Source organism: Trematomus bernacchii, unplaced genomic scaffold, assembly GCF_902827165.1.
Source record: "Trematomus bernacchii unplaced genomic scaffold, fTreBer1.1, whole genome shotgun sequence".
Lineage (NCBI taxonomy): Eukaryota > Metazoa > Chordata > Actinopteri > Perciformes > Nototheniidae > Trematomus > Trematomus bernacchii.
Window position 1 is genome coordinate 8511948 of NW_022987608.1, and position 20308 is coordinate 8532255.

At 41.9% G+C, this 20308-nt stretch overlaps 2 protein-coding genes across 28 annotated transcripts; one reads left to right on the forward strand and one right to left on the reverse strand.

Annotated features, from left to right (window-relative positions):
• Window positions 1-153: 153 nt before the first annotated feature.
• On the reverse strand, window positions 154-12167 carry il15ra (interleukin 15 receptor subunit alpha). Of its 26 annotated transcripts, XM_034131292.1 has the most exons (11): window positions 12019-12167; window positions 11570-11680; window positions 11023-11232; window positions 9749-9799; window positions 9598-9666; window positions 3977-4027; window positions 3826-3894; window positions 2496-2606; window positions 1998-2117; window positions 1838-1910; window positions 154-1629 (listed from the first exon to the last, which is right to left on the reverse strand). In XM_034131292.1, the coding sequence occupies exons 2-11, from the start codon at window positions 11643-11645 to the stop codon at window positions 1560-1562; spliced, it is 900 nt and encodes a 299-aa protein (XP_033987183.1). In that variant the 5' UTR covers window positions 11646-11680; window positions 12019-12167; the 3' UTR covers window positions 154-1559. The 26 variants fall into 26 exon arrangements, with proteins under 26 accessions (XP_033987183.1, XP_033987182.1, XP_033987187.1 ...); XM_034131291.1 differs by lacking the exon at window positions 12019-12167 and having other exon boundaries at window positions 11570-11732; XM_034131296.1 differs by lacking the exon at window positions 12019-12167 and having other exon boundaries at window positions 9613-9666; window positions 11570-11730.
• On the forward strand, window positions 11919-19710 carry rbm17 (RNA binding motif protein 17). Of its 2 annotated transcripts, none has more exons than XM_034131290.1 (13): window positions 11919-11958; window positions 12919-13050; window positions 13136-13252; window positions 13394-13560; window positions 13843-13955; window positions 14212-14262; window positions 14775-14907; window positions 15203-15354; window positions 15686-15736; window positions 16774-16850; window positions 16920-17018; window positions 17093-17165; window positions 19457-19710. In XM_034131290.1, the coding sequence occupies exons 2-13, from the start codon at window positions 12928-12930 to the stop codon at window positions 19558-19560; spliced, it is 1260 nt and encodes a 419-aa protein (XP_033987181.1). In that variant the 5' UTR covers window positions 11919-11958; window positions 12919-12927; the 3' UTR covers window positions 19561-19710. The 2 variants fall into 2 exon arrangements, with proteins under 2 accessions (XP_033987181.1, XP_033987180.1); XM_034131289.1 differs by lacking the exon at window positions 11919-11958 and adding an exon at window positions 12375-12548.
• The last annotated feature ends 598 nt before the right edge of the window (window positions 19711-20308 follow it).

Sequence of the window (20308 nt, forward strand, 5' to 3'; positions counted from 1 at the left end):
AACAGGAAGTGCTGCCTTTTTATAAATGACTTCATAGTGAAGTTACATTTCTGAACTGCAGAAGTGAAAAATATAAACAAGCATGATGTTCCTCTTCTAGAGCGGGTGGGCGTCACTCATTGTACTAAAACCATTATAAACAAGAATAGACCGTTTTTTAAAAAGAAATACTTTAATGATTATACAAATGCACAGTACAGCGCAACAAGAGATACAGGAACACAACAATCATCTAAATAATGAAAGCTGCTCTGATAAGAGGACTTTTTTCTGATCAACAAAACTTTAAGGAAACACTTGTATGAAAAAGAAAAGTTCATAAGCATAGCAACAAAGCTGAATATTTTAGATTGCACATTTTACACGAGGCATAAAGAAAAAGCTTTAGAGTGAGATTAAATAAGTGTTAACTGCTTTATTTTCATGATATAGGAATCGTTTACTTTCCCACTATTCATTCGCAGACCTGAACCTGCTGTTGTGTTTTTCATGTAATGCTTTGGTGCTCTTAGAGGAAACAAATATTCTGTTAATTTCATTGTACTAAAGTGGCTGCAAAAATCTCAGAAATAAGATAAACGGTATCCTGTAATGGATGGATCACATTTTTAAGTGGTAATGCTCTGTAGGTTACTGACCGTCTTTGTTCAGTGCATGGTTCAGTACAACCTCTACACAAATAACATCAGGCTTAGCATTTCAGATGAGTAACACATAAGAGATGAAGAAATATAGGCGTTCACAGTAAGCTACGTTTGCTAAATAGTTGGAGAGTTAATCTTGAAGCTATAAATCTATTCATTGGACTATGATACCATATTTGCTGATATAACAAAGTATGCCACAATAAGGTTTTGATAGCAGCCAGTGACCTGAGGCAATATAATATGCTCATTCAACACAATTACATTTCTACAAGCTCATAAAAAGCTACTCAGATATTATTTGACAGTTGTATCACTACTTATTCGGATGACCACAGATATGAATATCAAAATAAAGGCACATCTTACTATGGTCCTTAAAATTAGCCTATCGTAGTTAGCATTTTGCCCTTTGGGTAGCTTCTTAGCCTGCAGTGCTGACTCCCAGATCATGAGGTGAAGGAAAAGTTGGTTCCCTACCTTCTTCTCTGTCTTTAGAAAATGGCTGAATGCTTCCCATAAACCACTGGGAACTGCGGTTTTAAGCAAGGTTTTTCTTTAGTGAAATGTTAGGGCCTTTTTTAGATGCTAATGTGATCATTGGTGCGGCCCACTTATGTGTTTCAATCATTTCTACAGAACAATGGAACTCTGGCACAAGGCAATAAGATCTATAAACACCATACCTGTAGTTGGGAATTGATTAATTGCTTCTTTTTGTAATTTCATGGGATTTGAAGACAATATCACCAATATACATCTACATCTTGTAGCACCAGAAGATCACAGAGTCTTCAACAATTAAAGTTCTTCAGATGAAGATGAAATCTTTGGTTGAGATCTGCTCATTAAAAAGTCAGTTTAACTTCATACGTCATTCATGTGATTTACACAGTCTAATAACCCATTCTCCTGTCAGTCACGTGGATCCATTTTCATGGGCATCTGTTCATCCGTCTGCTGAGGGATCTCGTTTTTGGACCTCCTACGGCATGAAGGAAAAAGTAAAGGGATCATAAGCAGTACAATATGTCAATAATTGGACATTTAACCAAATTGCTATGATGGATAAACACGCAAACTGTTTGTTCTCTGCAGTTTCATGCCTCAATCTGAGTTTTCTCATCACATGAAACAGTTTGCTGGGACATAATTGCACACATTCAAACACAGAGGTATGTGAGCATGCTTACCTTTTATAGAAAAAGAAGCTGATTCCCACCAAAGCACAGAAAATCACCAGTGAAGCACAGCCGATCACAAGTCCTGCCAATAAGAGAGAAATACTCAGTGTTTTTCTGGCTCTCAAGCTGCAACCACCACGAGCTAGCACAAATGGGTAGAGTGACTTACTGGGGGTCGTGGAGGAGAGCATTCCCGGAGTAATTGTCCCGTTGTTGGACGCCTCAGTCGTGGTGGAAAGTGTGCCGTGCGATGTGGATGCTTTGGTCTCTGGCATGGAATCTACCGTCCCTGTTGTGGAAGAAAACAATTATCTTATTCCCCTGTTGCTCAGTTATTAATGAGGCAGTCCAGAAAGGATAATGTCCCCAACTAATGCTGTTTCGTGTATGTTTGAAAAAAAACAATGGCTCAGCGTAATGTGTAAAAGTCCAACTTTTCTATCTAACAGGATAGATTCTGAATGGATATATGGCTTGATCCAACATTAAAATATCCCAAATTATTCATGTATTTATTGTAACTGATTATCTTAATAAATGCCATGCAACACAATAAATAATAATCAAATTGTTTATCTTTTACAGAAGTCTAACAGATACAGGCCCGGGCTTGTATGAGAGCAACTGTTGGCAACATGCAGTGCCGTTAAACTGGTTAGCAGATTACCCTGGGAGGATCCGGGCGGGGCAGGAGAGGAAAAGGTGGAGCTGGAGGTGGGCTCTGCACTCAGGGGGGCTGACGGCTGTATACTCTGGCTGGTCTGAAGACTGCGGGAAGCTGATGTGGATAACAAAATAAATGTACTTCTACTAATACTGCTTAGAGATGACTGCGACATACTTTTTAACCTTGAAACTGTAAGAATCTTTGAATACTTTCATATAATATGCCACATAATTCATAACAAAAGGTAAAAAACACATGCCAGAATTTGTTTTTTTTATATATTAGTATTCATACTACTGTTATAAGTGCTTATGTTAGCATATGGCCGTTTCCTCCACTTGCTACCATAGTGTAACCACTATGTATGTATGTATAGTATCTTGAATTTACTAGTTCAATTCTGTAAGGCCAAAATTATGACTATTTTGTTAGTTAAAGCCTTACTTATCTTACTAGTTAACTCAACATGTTTACTATTCAAACTAGTGAAATTCCTCACTGGTTGGCTAGTCTTTTGACTTGCATGCTAAATCAATGTCTCACGAGCATGCCTAACACAGAGTCGCTCACGAGTGCGTAGAAAGGCTAAACTAGTTAAAGGGAAGGTTAGTGAACTAGTACAAAAAACATCAGTGACCCTGAGTGTGCTAGTATATCTAGTGGACGTGTTGGCACTAGTAAACAAGTACACACTTTGGGCCTCACTAGCAAGTAAATTAGTAGGCTATACTTAATCAGTGAGCTGAATCAATGTTTGACTTTCAGTTACATTCGTGCTTCCTCTGCCTCTAAACCACATTTTCTGACTCTACACAGGAACATGATAACATGTATCTGCGCACAAGATCATAATGATGTTGTGCAATTAACACAGTTTGTCAGATGTAATAACCAGTTTGGTCTCACCACTATCATGCTCCTGAAATGTCTCGGGGGCATTGTCATAAACTTCATGAATGTTGCATTCAAATATTGAACCCTCTCTTTTATCCTCCCTCCCACTAATTTAAACATGGAGCAAAGTACTTACTCAGAATACATTAGAATGAGCTAAGTATTCTGTTAAGTAGCAATGGTTTTCATTATGTTTGTGTTGATTTAGTTGGTACTCATTTCAACCATAACTCCTACAATGCAATGTTACCAGTACATTATGGCTTCTGATAAACCTTCCACTGATTTGATTACTACTAACTTTACTACTGCTTCTAATTATTACCACTGCTGCACACATGCATGTGTCACTCTTTCAGTTCCATCATTAGTGCTTTTTTATTGTTAGTAGGCCTATTAGTATTTTTCTAGTATAGTAGTAGTATTTTCTTCATACTGAGATAGAACTCACTGACTGTGGAGGAAACGGTGGATTCATGGGGGATATGGACATGGGTGGGTCCCGCTGCAAGATCAGAGCATTATTCATAAATGTGAAACACACACTTCTGTCCAGCTCACATTGAAACATAGCACTTGGAGCTTACACTTACTTGTTGCTGTGCTCTTGGGGGGTGCTGTGGTTCTCTTTGGGTCAACTGAAAAAACACAAATAACAAGTTGAAACTTGAGAGCATGAAAAAGCCGGAAAGATGATAAGGATTGTGGATTATCACTATCACTATCAAAAACAACGCACTCTACCCTTCCAACAATGTGACCTGTTAGTGTGATTTGCCTGGTGAAGGAAATAAAACACTTTCTATTTTAGTTTCAAAGCTAACGCTCAGAGTACCTCACACTGTACGCCGATGATATACTGCTCTTTGTCTAAAATGTACCCCCGTTTCTTCCCGCCCTGCTAAATATATCTGGAAACTATCTTCGACCAACCCCAACCATCAAATTATTTATTTATTTCTTCTATCATAGTTCGACATAGTACAGTCCTCTCAGGTTTTGTGTAATAAAAGCCACACATTCAATAAAAGGCAGCTTGTGCACTGACGAGGCTTCAGTTATATCCTGATATATGGTCTATGAGTAGGGCTGTGCGATTATGGCAAACATCCTAATCACGATTATTTTGGTCAATAATTGATATCACGATTATTAAAAACGATTATCCATTTACTTTGAAAACATCCATTTACGTCTGCTTTTAGATGTATTATTAGTGTAAGGTGCTTAAAATAGTCTCGTACACATATCAGTATCTACATTTCAAAAGAAATACATCACCATGTTTTACATACTCCCACTCCTTTTTCTACAAAACCAGTCTAACCCTGCAGTACAGAGACAGCAAACTGCTCTCTTACATTTAAATTAATGTTGAGTTGGAGCCAATAAATCGTGCTGTTTAGACAAGTAATGATTAAGTTGCATCTGCTTATGTTTCGACTCTCTGACGCCTGCGAGCGAGCTGAGGTTTAGCACCTTTACACAGCTAAGGTATAGCTTCTTTCCATTGCAGGAGCTGAACTTTCCAGGTGTTAGAGTCCCCAGTGATAGCAGGAGACCATCCTCCTCTCTCCATTCCCCCACCGCAGGACCCACACTCAAGGCAGGAAAAACATAATCATGTCCCTTTCTCCACTGGTCAGCCAGATCTGCATCCAGAGCAAAAGTCCAGTGGGATGGCGACAGCGACTGCCACACCTCATCTACCAGGTTCTCCAGAACTCAGGTTGATCGAATGCCCGTCACCTCAGCCAGTTTTTCTGTGGAGATCCCTATCAAATGGCCAAGTTTTACCACTCCCGCTTCAATGAACGCATTTTTTAGGGTGGCCGAAGAGAAAAGGGTTCCAGAAAGAAAACCAGTGTCAAACAGTGGCTCCTCAAACAGCCACATCCCAGGCCGGGGGTCCGGTGGTCTGGTAAAACTCAGAATCTTCCAGGCATTGATGACTGAGCAGTAAAAAGGTGCAAGTCCAGTTATCATGTACGCAGGGGCCTTCAGCAGAAACAGGTGTTTATCAAAACCAAAGCCCCCTGCCCTCCAGAGCAACAGCCGGGCAGTAGCCAGCCAGCAGGGAGAGGCACCATACAGCAGCCGCTGAGCTGCCTGCAGTCTAAAAGCAGCAGTCCTCGCAGTAATGTCCACAAGGCCCTGCCCCCCTTCCGTCACAGGTAGGTACAGGACCGATGCTGGCACCCAGTGATGACCCGACCAGAAGAAATCCACGAGGAGCCGCTGCAGTTGTTTCATGAGGCCCGGTGGGGTTAACACCTGGAGTCTGTGCCACAGAGATGAGGCAACCAGATTGTTGGCTACAAGAACTCTTCCCCTGTAGGACAGCTGGGGTAGCAGCCATTTCCATTTGGCTAATTTTGCTTGCACCTTTCCCAGCAATCCCTCCCAGACCCCAACCAAACTCCCAGGACCTTTAAACCCTTGTTTCCCCAGCTGAGGTTACCAGGAAGACTGGGCCTATTTCCTACACTCCTCTGACCTACCAAAACTGCCTCACTCTTCTCCCAGTTAACTTTGGCTGAAGCAGCCTGGATATCTCGCTGACCCTGGATAAAAACACTGACATCATCAGCATAAGCTGATACAACCACCGGGGGGGGCCTGAGCTGACTCTGGCAGACACAGGCCCCTCAGCCGGTTTCCAAGTCTGCACAAAAGGGGCTCGATGGCAATACTATATAATAGGCCTGAGATAGGGCAGCCCTGCCTGATCCCCCTTTTAACTGGTACAGGTCTGCTCAGCCCTCCCCCCACCTTCACAACACAACATGCATCACTGTACAAACACTTCACCCAGGACAAAAAATGCTCCCCAACACCAAAAGCCTGCAATGTGGCAGCCAGAAAAGTGTGATCCACACGATCAAACGCCTTCTCCTGGTCAATAGAAATAATACCAACATTTATATTATACAGTTTGCAAACATCAAAAGTGTCTCTCATCAAAAACAAATTGTCCACAATTGATCTGCCAGGGATGCAATATGTCTGATCAGTACCAATAAGAAGTTTGATAAAACACTTCAGTCTGTTAGCTAAAACCTTTGACAGTATCTTATAGTCCGTCCGTACATAAGAGAGCCACAGGTCTCCAATTCTTCAGCAAGGTTACATCTCCTTTCTTAGGCAACAGTGAAATCACAGCACGCCTACAGGAAGCTGGAAGAGTCCCTTTCCCAAAGGACTCCATCAATACGTCTAACAAGTCATGTCCTAGAATACTCCAGAAATGTTTAAAAAAGTCTGCAGGTAAACCGTCTATGCCCGGAGCCTTGCCGGAGGCCATCTGTGTCACCGCAGAGGTCAGTTCCTCCAGAGTAATGTCAGAGCCCAGGGTGTCACTTTCGGCTGGACTCAGCTGTGGAAGACCCTGAAGAAGTTCATCAGCAGCTTCCACGTCACAACCTTCGGCTTTGAACAGGTCCGTGTAGAAGGACACTGCATGCCTCCTCATCTCAGCAGGTTCAGAGGTTACCTGTCCATCGGGGAGACGCAGACATACCATCTGCTTCCTTTGGCCCACATACCTCTCCAGGTTGAAGAAAAAGGTGGTTGGTGCATCAATGTCTCTCATGGAAGTAAAACGGGCTCTGATCAGAGCTCCCTTGGCTTTCTCCTGAAGAAAACAGTTAAGCTGTTGTTGTTTTAGGAGGGACTGTTCTATATTTCGAGCAGACACACTCTCTAACTCTCTGATCTCCCTCTGTGCTCTATAGCTCTCCTAATGTTTGCAGTGGAGTAGGCTGTATACTGTTGGCAGAACACTCTAATCTGAGCCTTTCCTACCTCCCACCACTGACTCAGGGAGGGAAAAGACTCTTTCTTTGATTTCCAGTTGATCCAGAACAATTTAAAATTCTCACAGAAAATCAAATCTTGTAAAATTTTAACATTAAACTGCCAGAACGAACTAGCTTTCTCTGTGTTGGATAAAACCAAATCTAAAGAAATTAGCTGATGATCTGTAAAACCAACAGGTTGGATGTGACAGTTCACTGCACGAGTAATAAAAGAAGCAGACATGTAAAATCTGTCTAGCCTGACTGCACTGACGCTCCCATCTAGCATTCTCATCCTGGTGTATTGTTTAACAGAGCTTGTCTTTTAATAACTGAAACACAGATACACGTGCAGGGCCCTGATTGGGTGTGTAAACATTAATAAAAGTGAAAATGAACTCTAACAGTTCCACTTTCACCATCAAGGCTCTACCTGCCACTATCTCTGTGCTCACATCTTAACATTTAGAGAGGGGGAGAAAAAAACAGCTACTCCAGCACTAAGGTTTGAGCCATGACTGAGTACATACTGACCCCCCCCCCACCACATCCCCCAGTCCGTCTCATTCAGGCTATCACTGTGCGTTTCCTGCAGAAATATCACATCTAATTTTTTCTAATTAAAGACCTCTAACACTAAAGCTCTTTTCTGTGCACTTCTACCCCCGTTCATGTTTAAAGAAGCAACCCTTAAAGCTTGCATTAGAGGAAGGAGACAGAGAAAAAGAACAGACAGGTACACACAGCAGAGAGGAGACACCCAGTGTTGCATGATCATGTTGAAATTATTTAGACCTTTTCAGTTTCTTCCCTCTTTTGCTTCCTTTCGTACCTTTTTTCATAGCAGTTACATGCTTCCTGAGACGATAGCGTTTCTTTTCATCCAGCAGGTCTAACCCTAAAACTTTCTGAAGAGTGCTCACTGTATGAAGAAACTTGTTAGTGTCAGGGAAAAAGTCTCTCACTTCCACTGACTTGCCAAAAGACTCATCTAAAAAGACATTAATCTCTTCCAAAGAATATATCTCTGCGTTCTGAGAGACTATCTGCAACTGAAACACAGTCAGAATCCCCCTCACCGTCCGTGTCCATCTCTGTCACCTCATTATTGTCTGCAGCCTGTTGAAGCTCTTTTTGCCACCCAGAGCCAGACGGCAGCCCCTGCTGTGTGCCAACAGCCTCCACCTGTCCCACAGCACCAGTCCTCACCTGTCCTGCTACATCATCTCCCACCCGTTTACCTGTTTCCACATTCTTTCCTCTCACACTCACCACACTCTCTACAGTCCCTGTTTCATCTCTCACGATATTCATCCCTACTTCATCCGCAGCCCTGGCCCCGGCTGCCCCGGGCTCAGCGGCCCCGGGCTCCGCTGCCCCGGGCTCAGCCGCACCCGGCGGATATATTCCTCGTTTAGCATTAATCCGCTCTCGATAAGTTCCGTCACATATTTCTGGTCTTTCAAAAAGACTATGACCGCTTTGTTCATGCGGGAAGCATAGGAGATGTTTACATGACCGACCTGATCCCCCACAGCCAGCAGCACCTGCTCCACTGTGCTTGCGGCCTGAGCCACCAACCGCACTCCGTGTCTCAGAGACACCGGCGGCGCCCCGAAGGACGCCATCCCCGCCGCGAGGCACGGAAAAACACTAAATGAAAAAATTAACCGTACTTGCAAAGAGTACAAATATCCCAACGAAAGATCATACAGTTAAAAAAACGTTTGAAACAGAAACAAACAAAATAAAGTTGAAAAACAAGTACACACTTTGGGCCTCACTAGCAAGTAAATGAGTAGGTTATACTAGTTAACCAGTGAGCTGAATCCATGTTTGACTTTCAGTTACATTCGTGCTTCCTCTGCCTCTAAACCACATTTTCTGACTCTACACAGGAACATGATAACATGTATCTGCGTGCACAAGATCATAATGATGTTGTGCAATTAACACAGTTTGTCAGATGTAATAACCAGTTTGGTCTCACCACTATCATGCTCCTGAAATGTCTCGGGGGCATTGTCATAAACTTCATGAATGTTGCATTGAAATATTGAACCCTCTCTTTTATCCTCCCTCCCACTAATTTAAACATGGAGCAAAGTACTTACTCAGAATACATTAGAATGAGCTAAGTATTCTGTTAAGTAGCAATGGTTTTCATTATGTTTGTGTTGATTTAGTTGGTACTCATTTCAACCGTAACTCCTACAATGCAATGTTACCAGTACATTATGGCTTCTGATAAACCTTCCACTGATTTGATTACTACTAACTTTACTACTGCTTCTAATTATTACCACTGCTGCACACATGCATGTGTCACTCTTTCAGTTCCATCATTAGTGCTTTTTTATTGTTAGTATTAGTATTTTTCTAGTATAGTAGTAGTAGTATTTTCTTCATACTGAGATAGAACTCACTGACTGTGGAGGAAACGGTGGATTCATGGGGGATATGGACATGGGTGGGTCCCGCTGCAAGATCAGAGCATTATTCATAAATGTGAAACACACACTTCTGTCCAGCTCACATTGAAACATAGCACTTGGAGCTTACACTTACTTGTTGCTGTGCTCTTGGGGGGTGCTGTGGTTCTCTTTGGGTCAACTGAAAAAACACAAATAACAAGTTGAAACTTGAGAGCATGAAAAAGCCGGAAAGATGATAAGGATTGTGGATTGTCACTATCACTATCAAAAACAACGCACTCTACCCTTCCAACAATGTGACCTGTTAGTGTGATTTGCCTGGTGAAGGAAATAAAACACTTTCTATTTTAGTTTCAAAGCTAACGCTCAGAGTACCTCACACTGTACGCCGATGATATACTGCTCTTTGTCTAAAATGTACCCCCGTTTCTTCCCGCCCTGCTAAATATATCTGGAAACTATCTTCAACCAACCCCAACCATCAAATTATTTATTTATTTCTTCTATCATAGTTCGACATAGTACAGTCCTCACAGGTTTTGTGTAATAAAAGCCACACATTCAATAAAAGGCAGCTTGTGCACTGACGAGGCTTCAGTTATATCCTGATATATGGTCTATGAGCCACCAGGAGTTGTCCGTTTCTGGAAACAATTATTATCTCAATGGTATATGGGGAAAGCTGGATGGAAGTTTGTGGGTGGTGTGTAGAAAAAGATGCTTCCATTTCTATTTTCATGTCTGCTTTTAGATGTATTATTAGTGTAAGGTGCTTAAAATAATCTCGTACACATATCAGTATCTACATTTCAAAAGAAATACATCACCATGTTTTACATACTCCCACTCCTTTTTCTACAAAACCAGACTAACCCTGCAGTACAGAGACAGCAAACTGCTCTCTTACATTTAAATTAATGTTGAGTTGGAGCCAATAAATCGTGCTGTTTAGACAAGTAATGATTAAGTTGCATCTGCTTATGTGTGCCTCAGTAGCTACATCATTCATTTTAACTGTTGTTTGATTGTATGTGTCAGGCTAAAGAGGAGCAGGTGGCTTCCTTCTTAATGCTGCTTTCACTCCTTTTTTTTATTTCCAGGGTCAAGTCCAAGTGTTCACAGTCACACTGCATTGTTAGTGTTAAACAGCAGACATTTGAATAATCTGGGACCTTGGTTTGTTAGCGTTACATGCAGTTGGCAGTATGGCCTGTCTATTCAAATATTCTGTATGGTATGCTATGCTGCATATCACATATGATGCAGCCTACAGGCATGCACACTCTTGTTCTCTTTTCTTACATACCAGTTTCACAAGTTGAACTATCTGTGTTCAGTTTACGCTGCTCTGATTGCATGCAGTGTGTCTACAAATGTAAAGACGAAAAAAAACAATCTTACGTATACACTCAAATGTGGCGCCTGTGGAGGGGGTGTAAATGAAGGATGTGCCATTAGATTGTTTGCATTTGAGGAGATTAGATGTTCCCGACTTCCTCACATAGCCATCTATGCACGCGTATCGGAATGTGCTGTTAATTTGGAAGCAGGCGACCTCGGGACGTTTAGTTCTAGGCACTTTGGGAATATCTGGACAGCAAGTGTTGTTTTCTGGAAGATAGACATTGTGTTGCATGATTACAAAAGAGACATTTCAAATGCTTCAACTTTTATAAGTGAGTTTCAGATAGCAAAGTTAATAGCTTTGTAGAAATATAGAAAAAGTCCTTCAGAAACAGTGTGTCAGATGTGATTGAGTCCTGATACAGTTATGCAGGTCTTTTGTAATGATATGATATTTGTTTTTGCTTTATTGTAAATCCATAGGCTGTTTTACATGTGCCTAAATGAATACAAGTAAACAACTCTTCCAACACTGCCTAAAAAAGTGCAAAAGGATCCTGGCTGAAATGGAAAATATTACAGAGTATTGTTGTTGTGCACTCACCGAGGCTGGAGACTTCTGCAGCTCCGAGCAGACAAAGCACCGTGAGGCAGGTTAGTGAAGAGGAGTCCAGCTCCATCTGATGATCTGATCTGCTCACAGAAGAGTAGCCATCTACAAGAAGAGACCATCCTACTGCTGTCAATACTCACTTTCACTTTCACAGGCATTCCCGCGACCAACAACCAATCACATGAATCTCCCGCCCCGGACACACAAGCACGCGGTTTGATTGGCTAGAGTTTGTACTGGCATATGATTTGATTGGCTGACGCTTCCGTCGAAGCTTCAACTTTTGAAGCGAGCAACGCGAGAAAAAAACATATTTTTTGTTTCAAAGTTAGCCGTTCATCCATCCTTACTATGGCATTTGCCACTTGATTGACGTACAGGTAAGCCAGTCTGAGTTGTATTGTGCCATACGGGTTCATGCAGTTATGAGGGGGCCTCACCTCCTCATCTGAAGCGCAAATGCGCTACAGTTTATCCGCCGTTTAGTCCACTAGCACCCCCCCCCACTCACGACACAGGGCAGGGGTGGCCCTGTTGGTAGATCATTTGGACGTGGTCATTTTAAAAGTAGCTCCCAAGCTGAAAAAGTGTGGGCACCCCTGGGCTACAGTATGCAAATTCATGGATCACGTGGTACCACGTTTTGCTGCAGTTATACATTCCCCTTTTTTAGTCGAAAAGGTACATACTTATCCACCTTGAGAAGTGATTGGGCTGCACAGAGCCGTCATTTTAAACATAAAGTTGTTATTGGACATTGAAGTGTATTGCGGTGGAGTCAGCCAGCCGCCAGGTGGAGGAAGAGAGCAGAATGTCGCCATGATGTCGTTGACTGTTGCCCTTAGTTTTGTTGTTGTGCTGCTGACTTCCGCTTCGTACAGCGAGGAGCTAACTTTAATAAATGTGCCGCTAAACTCTTTTATGTTACAGGCACTGGCATATAGTTAATGTGCAGACATTTCTTAAACCGGTAGGTTGAAAACAAGCTAAACTAATATAGTTGTTGTGAAGATATTTAATTGAGGAGTAGACAGTCACGTAGCTATGTTAGCATTAGCTAACGTTTAGCTTCATTGATATTTGTCTAGTCTCTCCTTGCCTGCACCTGAGTTTTAAGTAAAACAATGCTTTCTTTAATATAGCTAACGTTAAGTTAACATGTCCATGCATTGAATAAATAAAACCCTCGTTACAATACAAATGGAGAAGCGTCTCATGTAGACAGCTGCTTACAGACTCAATGTCTCTCCAAGTGTTGCAGAGCAAAAGGATGCATGTGAAGCTAGTTTAGATACATTAACGCTGTGGTTGTCAAATGAAATGTGTGTGTGTGTTTGCAGGAGACAGCTATGTCGTTATATGATGAGATCGGTGTGGGTGCCAGTGACACCAAGACTGAAGGCTGGTCCAAGAACTTCAAGCTGCTGCAGTCCCAGCTGAAAGTGAAGAAGGCTGCTCTGACCCAGGCCAAGGTAGGCACATGCAATATGTGAGCACTGCAAGGCAAAGCAAGTTTATTTATATGGCAGATTTCACAATCAATTTCTGTGTGTGTAGACCCAGCGGATGAAGCAGAGCTCGGTCTTGCCTCCGGTTATTGATCTAAAGAGAGGAGGCTCCATTGATGAAAGACAGATCATAGACACTCCTCCACATGCTGCCGCTGGACTTAAGGTTCGTACCACAAACCTGAGCCACAGTATGAAAAAGTTCATACTTAGTGGTAATATGATACTGAGTGGGATGTGGTGTTATGATGCAGCTGCACAAAGACCCCCCCAATCTGCTCACACAACATGTACATATTTGCTTCAGGACACCGTGCCCAGTGGTTTCTCCTCTAGCGATGCGCTGATCCCGTTGGCAGATGAGTACGATCCAATGTTCCCAAACGACTACGAGAAGGTGGTAAAGCGACACAGAGAAGAGCGTCAGAGACAGAGGGAGCAGGAGCGGCAGAAGGAGATCGATGATAGAGAAAAGTACGGTCATGAGCAAATCAGTACATTTGTTTCCGGGCTTGAAGCCATAGCATGTCGAGTTAATGCTTAACTATGGATGCCAAATCATATCAAAAGTTATGCCAAGACACTATTCACATTAATGACAGAGAGTGGAAACAAACATGGGACAACCGAAGAAAAGGGCTGTGGTTTTTATTATTCGTCACGGATTAATAATTTGTATGAAACTGAGAGAGTCTACTGGACTGAATATTTTGAGGACAGGACTCCTTTTTAAGTCTTGATGTTCTTGTGTTGCAGGAAGAGGAAAGACAGGCACGAGGGAGGAGCTCCGAGTGGCTTCTCTCGATTCCCTGCAGCGGAGGGCGAGTCAGATGAGGAGGAAGACTATGAAGCAGAGCGGAGGAAAAGAAGTGAATATTTGTATTGTATAACAGAAATATTCACTTTACTTGGATATTTTCAGAGTCTGAAGGTTGACTTTTCCAAAATGATGACATGCTCTATTTGGTTACACTCAATGTATATAAATACATATGTCAAGCATTTTAGCATTAATGAATAGCATAATCATTTGCTGATTCTATACATGTAGCCCCGCTGTGTGTCACGGTAATGATGTGTCAAACTTCTCTAACGTGATGAATCTCCTGCCTCTCTCTCTCTCAGCTTTAGGTGGAGCAGCCATCGCCCCTCCATCTTCACTCGTGGACAAGGACGGTATGTGTTATCTAGCAGGTGGTGACATTTAAAACCACAGACTATCAAATAGACCAGGAAGCAATCCTATGTAAACGGCTCAGAGATACACTATCCCTTAGTTAGTTAGTTATTTTGCTTGAACTTTGTTTTGTTCCCTGACATGAGTACAAAACACATGGAGCTTTTAATTATTACACGTGCAACAGTGTTACCTGCAGGGGCGTTAGTTCGTTTATTTATTGTCTTTGTCGGTTATGTTAACTGTCAGTTTGCGTACAGCAGAGGGCAGCAGCATCACAGTTTAAAGTATCTTTACCATGTGATGCCAGTATTAAATCACTAGGACAGAGACGGGGAGTTCTTTGCTCCGGTATCATCCTTCATTTTTCACACAGTGACATAAAAAAACAGAATACAAAACGGATTCAAACAGATATTTATTTTTGTATTTATTCTGGTTGATGGGAATACCAAACATAAATTGTACATGTGAAAGAAATAACATTTTATTTGTTTTTCTGTGTGTGTAGGCTCCTACTGCTACGAAGAGGAAGTTCGTCCCCCAAGAGGCTCAAAGGCCGCCATCCCTCCCCCGATGTATGAAGACTCAGAGCGACCGCGCTCACCACCCGGACCCACCAGCTCCTTCCTCGCTAACATGGGGTGGGTGGCACACACACACACACACACACACACACACACACACACACACACACGTACACACGCACACTAGAGAACATGCCATCCTATATTCTGAGTAAACGTGTTAAAGCTGTATGTAGGACAGTTTTTTGTCAATTACTTCATTACTATCTAATAGATACAATGCATCAACATAAATTACAGAACCCTTATTTGACTCAATAATGATTCTATAAATTGAAGTGTCGACAAACAGCTTTATTATTACAACAAACACACATTTTTAAATCCTTCTTCTCCATATCGCCTCCCACAGAGGTACGGTGGCCCATAAGATCATGCAGAAGTATGGATTCAAAGAGGGCCAGGGCCTGGGGAAGCACGAGCAGGGCCTCAGCACGGCGCTGTCTGTGGAGAAGACGAGCAAGAGAGGAGGAAAGATCATCATCGGAGACGCTGCAGAAAAACGTAAGTACTACCGTTACGTTTGTGTTTCTGTTGATATTTTTCTCTCATGATGCTGGAGGCCACGTGCCCAATGTTTTTGACTTTCCTTCAAAATCTTTTCTCTGTTTTGAAGTAGCATTTTAATTTGTTGGTGCCAGCCCTTATGTTTGGTGTCTGTGTGTAACCTGCATTGACTCTTAGTTTATCACTTTTCATTCTTCATCAGTGAGCGTTATGGTGTCATTCCAGTATCAGTTACATGTGTTAATGTTTTACTTTGTGTGCTGTTTTTTTCCCATTTATGTGTGTGTGTACTGACTGTGTGTGTGTGTGTGTGTGTGTGACTGAGCAGCAGGCTCCAGCCAGGCAGGTGCTCCTGAGACTTCAGGAGGAGGCTTTTCAGGTTTGCTTTCACCTTTATTTTCTCTCCTATTAGTATACTGCCATGCTAGTCTATTATTCAGAAATTGTGTGTGTGTTTTCTCCATATCTGTGTATCTATTCTAATGCTCATTTACCCAATTGAAAGCAGCAATGTTTTATGTCTTTTAGTATTTGAATGTTTCCCAAACATAGCAGGGGGGGGGGGAGGAAGTGTGTGGGAGAGAAACTCCCTCTGCAGGTAACTTTGAGGTGTTAGCCTTTGCAGACCATTTACAGTACATGCACAAAATCCTATATAACACACTACAGGAAAGGGAACCCCCAAAGAGCATAATAGGGCCCCTTTAACTTTCTTACAGAAAGTAATGATTTCATTTAAAGATAAGAATCCAGACTTTTAGAACTTACCTCAGAGGTAACGTGTGGAATCAAATGTAAACTGGAGATGAAATGGGTTGATAATAATTGAAAACAGTGGAAATTCCCCTGTGCTATTTGCAGTTGCAGTCTTTGCCTAGCTTTCACTGCTTCTGTAGTTGTACGAGTGAAGGGATTTACAGCCAATCAGCAGCACTTCTGTTATCAGCTCTGTATGCTGTACGTTACAGTTAACATGAGAATACAGTCACTCTTACACTGTTCTCTAAAGCACGTCAGGGGCCTCCTGAGGAACACATTGTTGCTCCTGATTACCAGTTTATGAGTCAGAGTTTATCTAAGGACCTGCTGAAAGGATGACTAATAATATGTACTGTGTGTATACATGTGGACACTTTCTGTGTTCCTCTGAACAAGTTAATTCCTCTGCAGCTTATTGTTAGTATAACAACTTAAAGGCAGTGTTTAAACTATGACAAAACAGCCAGATGTGACAGAAAACTCCTGTTGGGCTCACAATCAGCTTTTGAATAAATATCTGCCAAATTGTCATTAATCATTTGTGTTTTACTCATAACAACACAAATGATAAGCTATTACTCCATTCAGCACCGCATATAAATATTATTTTGAATAGAATAACATTTGACCGTTGTTTACATTTTTTTCACCAACCAGGGGACAATGTCAAGAAGTCAGATGCCAACCCACTGACAGAGATCCTAAAAAACCCCACCAAAGTTGTCCTGCTCAGGGTATGTGTGTGTGTGTCTGATTTATACTGTAGTCTCCTGAGTAAGGCCTAATGTGTGTTTGTTTTGTAGAACATGGTGGGAAGAGGAGAGGTGGACGAAGACTTGGAGGGAGAGACGAAAGAAGAGTGCGAGAAATACGGCAAAGTGGTTAGATGTGTCATTTTTGAGGTAAGAGAAATACAAAGTGTACAGTTAATTCATTTATACTACATGAAACTCACAAAGCCCTCTTTGCCTATCAGATCGCAGTTGTGCCAGATGAGGACGCTGTCCGGATATTTCTGGAGTTTGAGAGGGTGGAGTCAGCCATCAAAGGTAGGTATCCTGTTTTGTAGTCACCTGAATGAGGTCCACTTATATGACTTTTGTAAAGCCTGGACACACCAGACACTACACATATTTGGAACACACGAGTCAGTTCCTGTTGCTTCAAAATGGCTGTAAATGTCACAGTAGTATCCGAACCTCAGGACAAAATGTCCCTTTTGTTGACAATGCTAACTTTATTTCTAAAACACATTTCATTCGGGATGCTTCCAAAATACATATTTGTAAATCCTTTGGTATAAGACTCTCCAAAAACTTGAACTCAAATGTGTGACATCATCACTTTAAAGTGAGGAAGTGATACATAGACGATGATTTGTGTTAGATGAGACAGTGAGAGCAGCCAGGGGGATTTTCTGAAAGCATGGGAAAGGTTTTTGTTTCACAACTGGGAACACTACAAGACAGTAAAGCTCATTTTGGTATAAAAAAACAAAACATTCTTTGTGTTCCAAAACTCAGTCTCATGTGTATTGTCTATGGAACAACTCCAGACTTATTCATAATTATCAATTGAATATTTAGGCCATGGACATAACATTTAGGGTTTCATTCTTACATATTACCCTTGTATAACTGCTCTAATATTGTGGGTGAGAGTGTGACCCATTCTAAATGTGTTGGCCCAGATCAGAATGAAGGTGAGACTCCCTGTGGTGTTACATCTTACGTGACTCTCTGCAGCAGGGGCACAACCGCGAGAACACTCGCGCTCAGAAAGTGGGACAGACGGAACGATACATAACAAGCCGCTTAGTGTGATCTATTTCTACAGATGATGACTAAACATTTCTTTACTTTTTGCTGAAAAATCAAGTACCACTCAAGTAGCAAGAGTGGTTGTCCACCAGTGTTACGTTCCCTCCAAATCTAACAAAACACAAAGATGACCAGGCACGAGAAAAAAGAGAGGAAACCGATCTCTGAAGTCACGAGCAGGTCTTTTAATGGACAAGAAAGGAACACAGGCTCACCAGCCAACTTGCACAGTAAACTAATGTACCGGTATATCCAGGAGCACATCTCCTATCAATCGACAAAACACAGGGTTGTACACATGCAGCCAGAGGAGGAAAAGGAGAGTGACTGCAGCCTTCCTCAGGTCCTATATGGGGGCCCTGATTGGGGATTGGGAGCACCTGGGGACAATCAGGCTGCACCTGGGGAGAGAGGGAGAGAGAGAAAGACACACACACACACAGACACAGGCACACAGGCACACACACTACGGCATGTAACAACCAGTAAGAGGTCAATGTTTAAACTGCTGATGAATGTGTGCGTGAATGAGTGAATGCTGACTTCTGTATGGGACAGCTCTTTTAGTGATGGCAAATAATTGAAAAGTGCTATATAAATTCAGTACATTTACCAATTTAAGCAGCAACCAAGGGGTTTGAAAAGTGAAGCCAATGCAGAAGGGCCTTTAAACCTGGATTCTTTCCAATTAATAGTTAAATATGGCCGAGACGATTGTGTAGAAGACTGAGAAAATGTGGCTACTTCTCTCTTGGTTTTTTAATTACTTTATTGTCTTAATTTGTACTTTCAAGTCTTCTCCAGTACAGCATGATGTTTATTTAGTCAATCATCCTCCCATTCAGAGTAAAATAGACGATACAGCAGGGTATGTTTTTAGCATACAAACATGAGAAGGTTTCTGCCATCTCACACTAACAAAGACCTCCAGACATGTTTGATGTACTCCTTTTGAAAGAATATGTTGCCCTGTTTTCATTTACATGATGTAATGAGCCTAACCGCAAAATAATCTACAGTCTTATCACTGCAACATGTTTTGTAATCCAAGTGGCAATAAGAGCTTGTTCATTTCCTCGAGACACAACACTGAACGCTGAGTATGTCCAATGTCCTTTTTATACAAAGGTCCCCTCGATTAGTGGAACTTTATGACAGCATTTACTGTCTGCTGCCTCTTTAGTCATATTTTCCTTATTACCACGTCTAATTTTGTGGTGTTCAAGCGTTCACTGGCACAGCTTTCCAGGACAGTTTGTTCCACACAAATGAAACAACTTAGAACAAGAGCGTTGACGGTTAAATTAAACTATTGAACTGTGTACCACTGTTCAACAACCATACAGTGAGAACAGGTTAAAGCCCCTTCAGGAGCCTGTCAAAGGCATTCTGATGAAACACCAGTTGAAATAACTCAAGGTTAACTCTTCGCTATAAAATAAATATTAACCAAAGTGTGTTGTTGAATGGTTAATCTGTGTCCTTATCAGTGTGAGTCTAACCTCCGCTCTCCTCTGCAGCCGTGGTGGATCTGAACGGACGTTATTTCGGCGGGCGAATCGTCAGGGCCTGCTTCTACAATCTAGACAAATTTCGGGTTTTGGACCTCGGTGAGCAGGTGTGACGTCTCATCATCTCACAACGTGTACATAAGCCTTTTTTATATTTCCTGAACAACAGTGACCTGTCGGTATGTAGTGGTGATTCCGTCTTGTAGATTAATGTCATTAAAAATACCTTTTATGTTGAGACAAAATAAAGAGTATGAACGACATCCAGTTTACTGTTTTCTTTACTTTGGACTGTAAATGTTTTTTTGTTGAAAATGTCTTTGCAACCTGCACACATCCTGTCATGGAGCCTGGTTTCCTTCGTGACATAACGCTGCATCCAAAGTAGTGTTGAGACATCTCCAGGGCCCGATGGTCTTAACTTAGCCCTGATTGATTGTGAAAAGAGGGCCTCATTCAGAAATTATATAAGTGCGCCTAAATGGGCCTGAAGCTGCCTGTGAAATGCGTCAGCAGGGATCCCACCGGAGCAGGTTTATTCAGATCAGGGAGAGAAAACTGAAAGGAGAGTTTTACTTTATGCTGCAAGGGTCAAAGGTCGAGGTCAGGGTATGCTGTGTGTGTGATTTGAGACAAGGTGAGTGTAAAGGCTGATCTGGATATCTTGACATGAAAACAGGGAATTCTCTGAAGTATTTTGAAAGATGCAGCCTATATCTTTCTTGAATTTTACACATTGAGGATGTTTCTTACTAAACCAAGTAAATGTGTTTAAAACAAGTTCAACTTAAGAAAAGAAAGTGACAGAAAAAAACATGTCATCACAAAAGTAAAAGTACCAAAGCATAAAGGACTAGTACT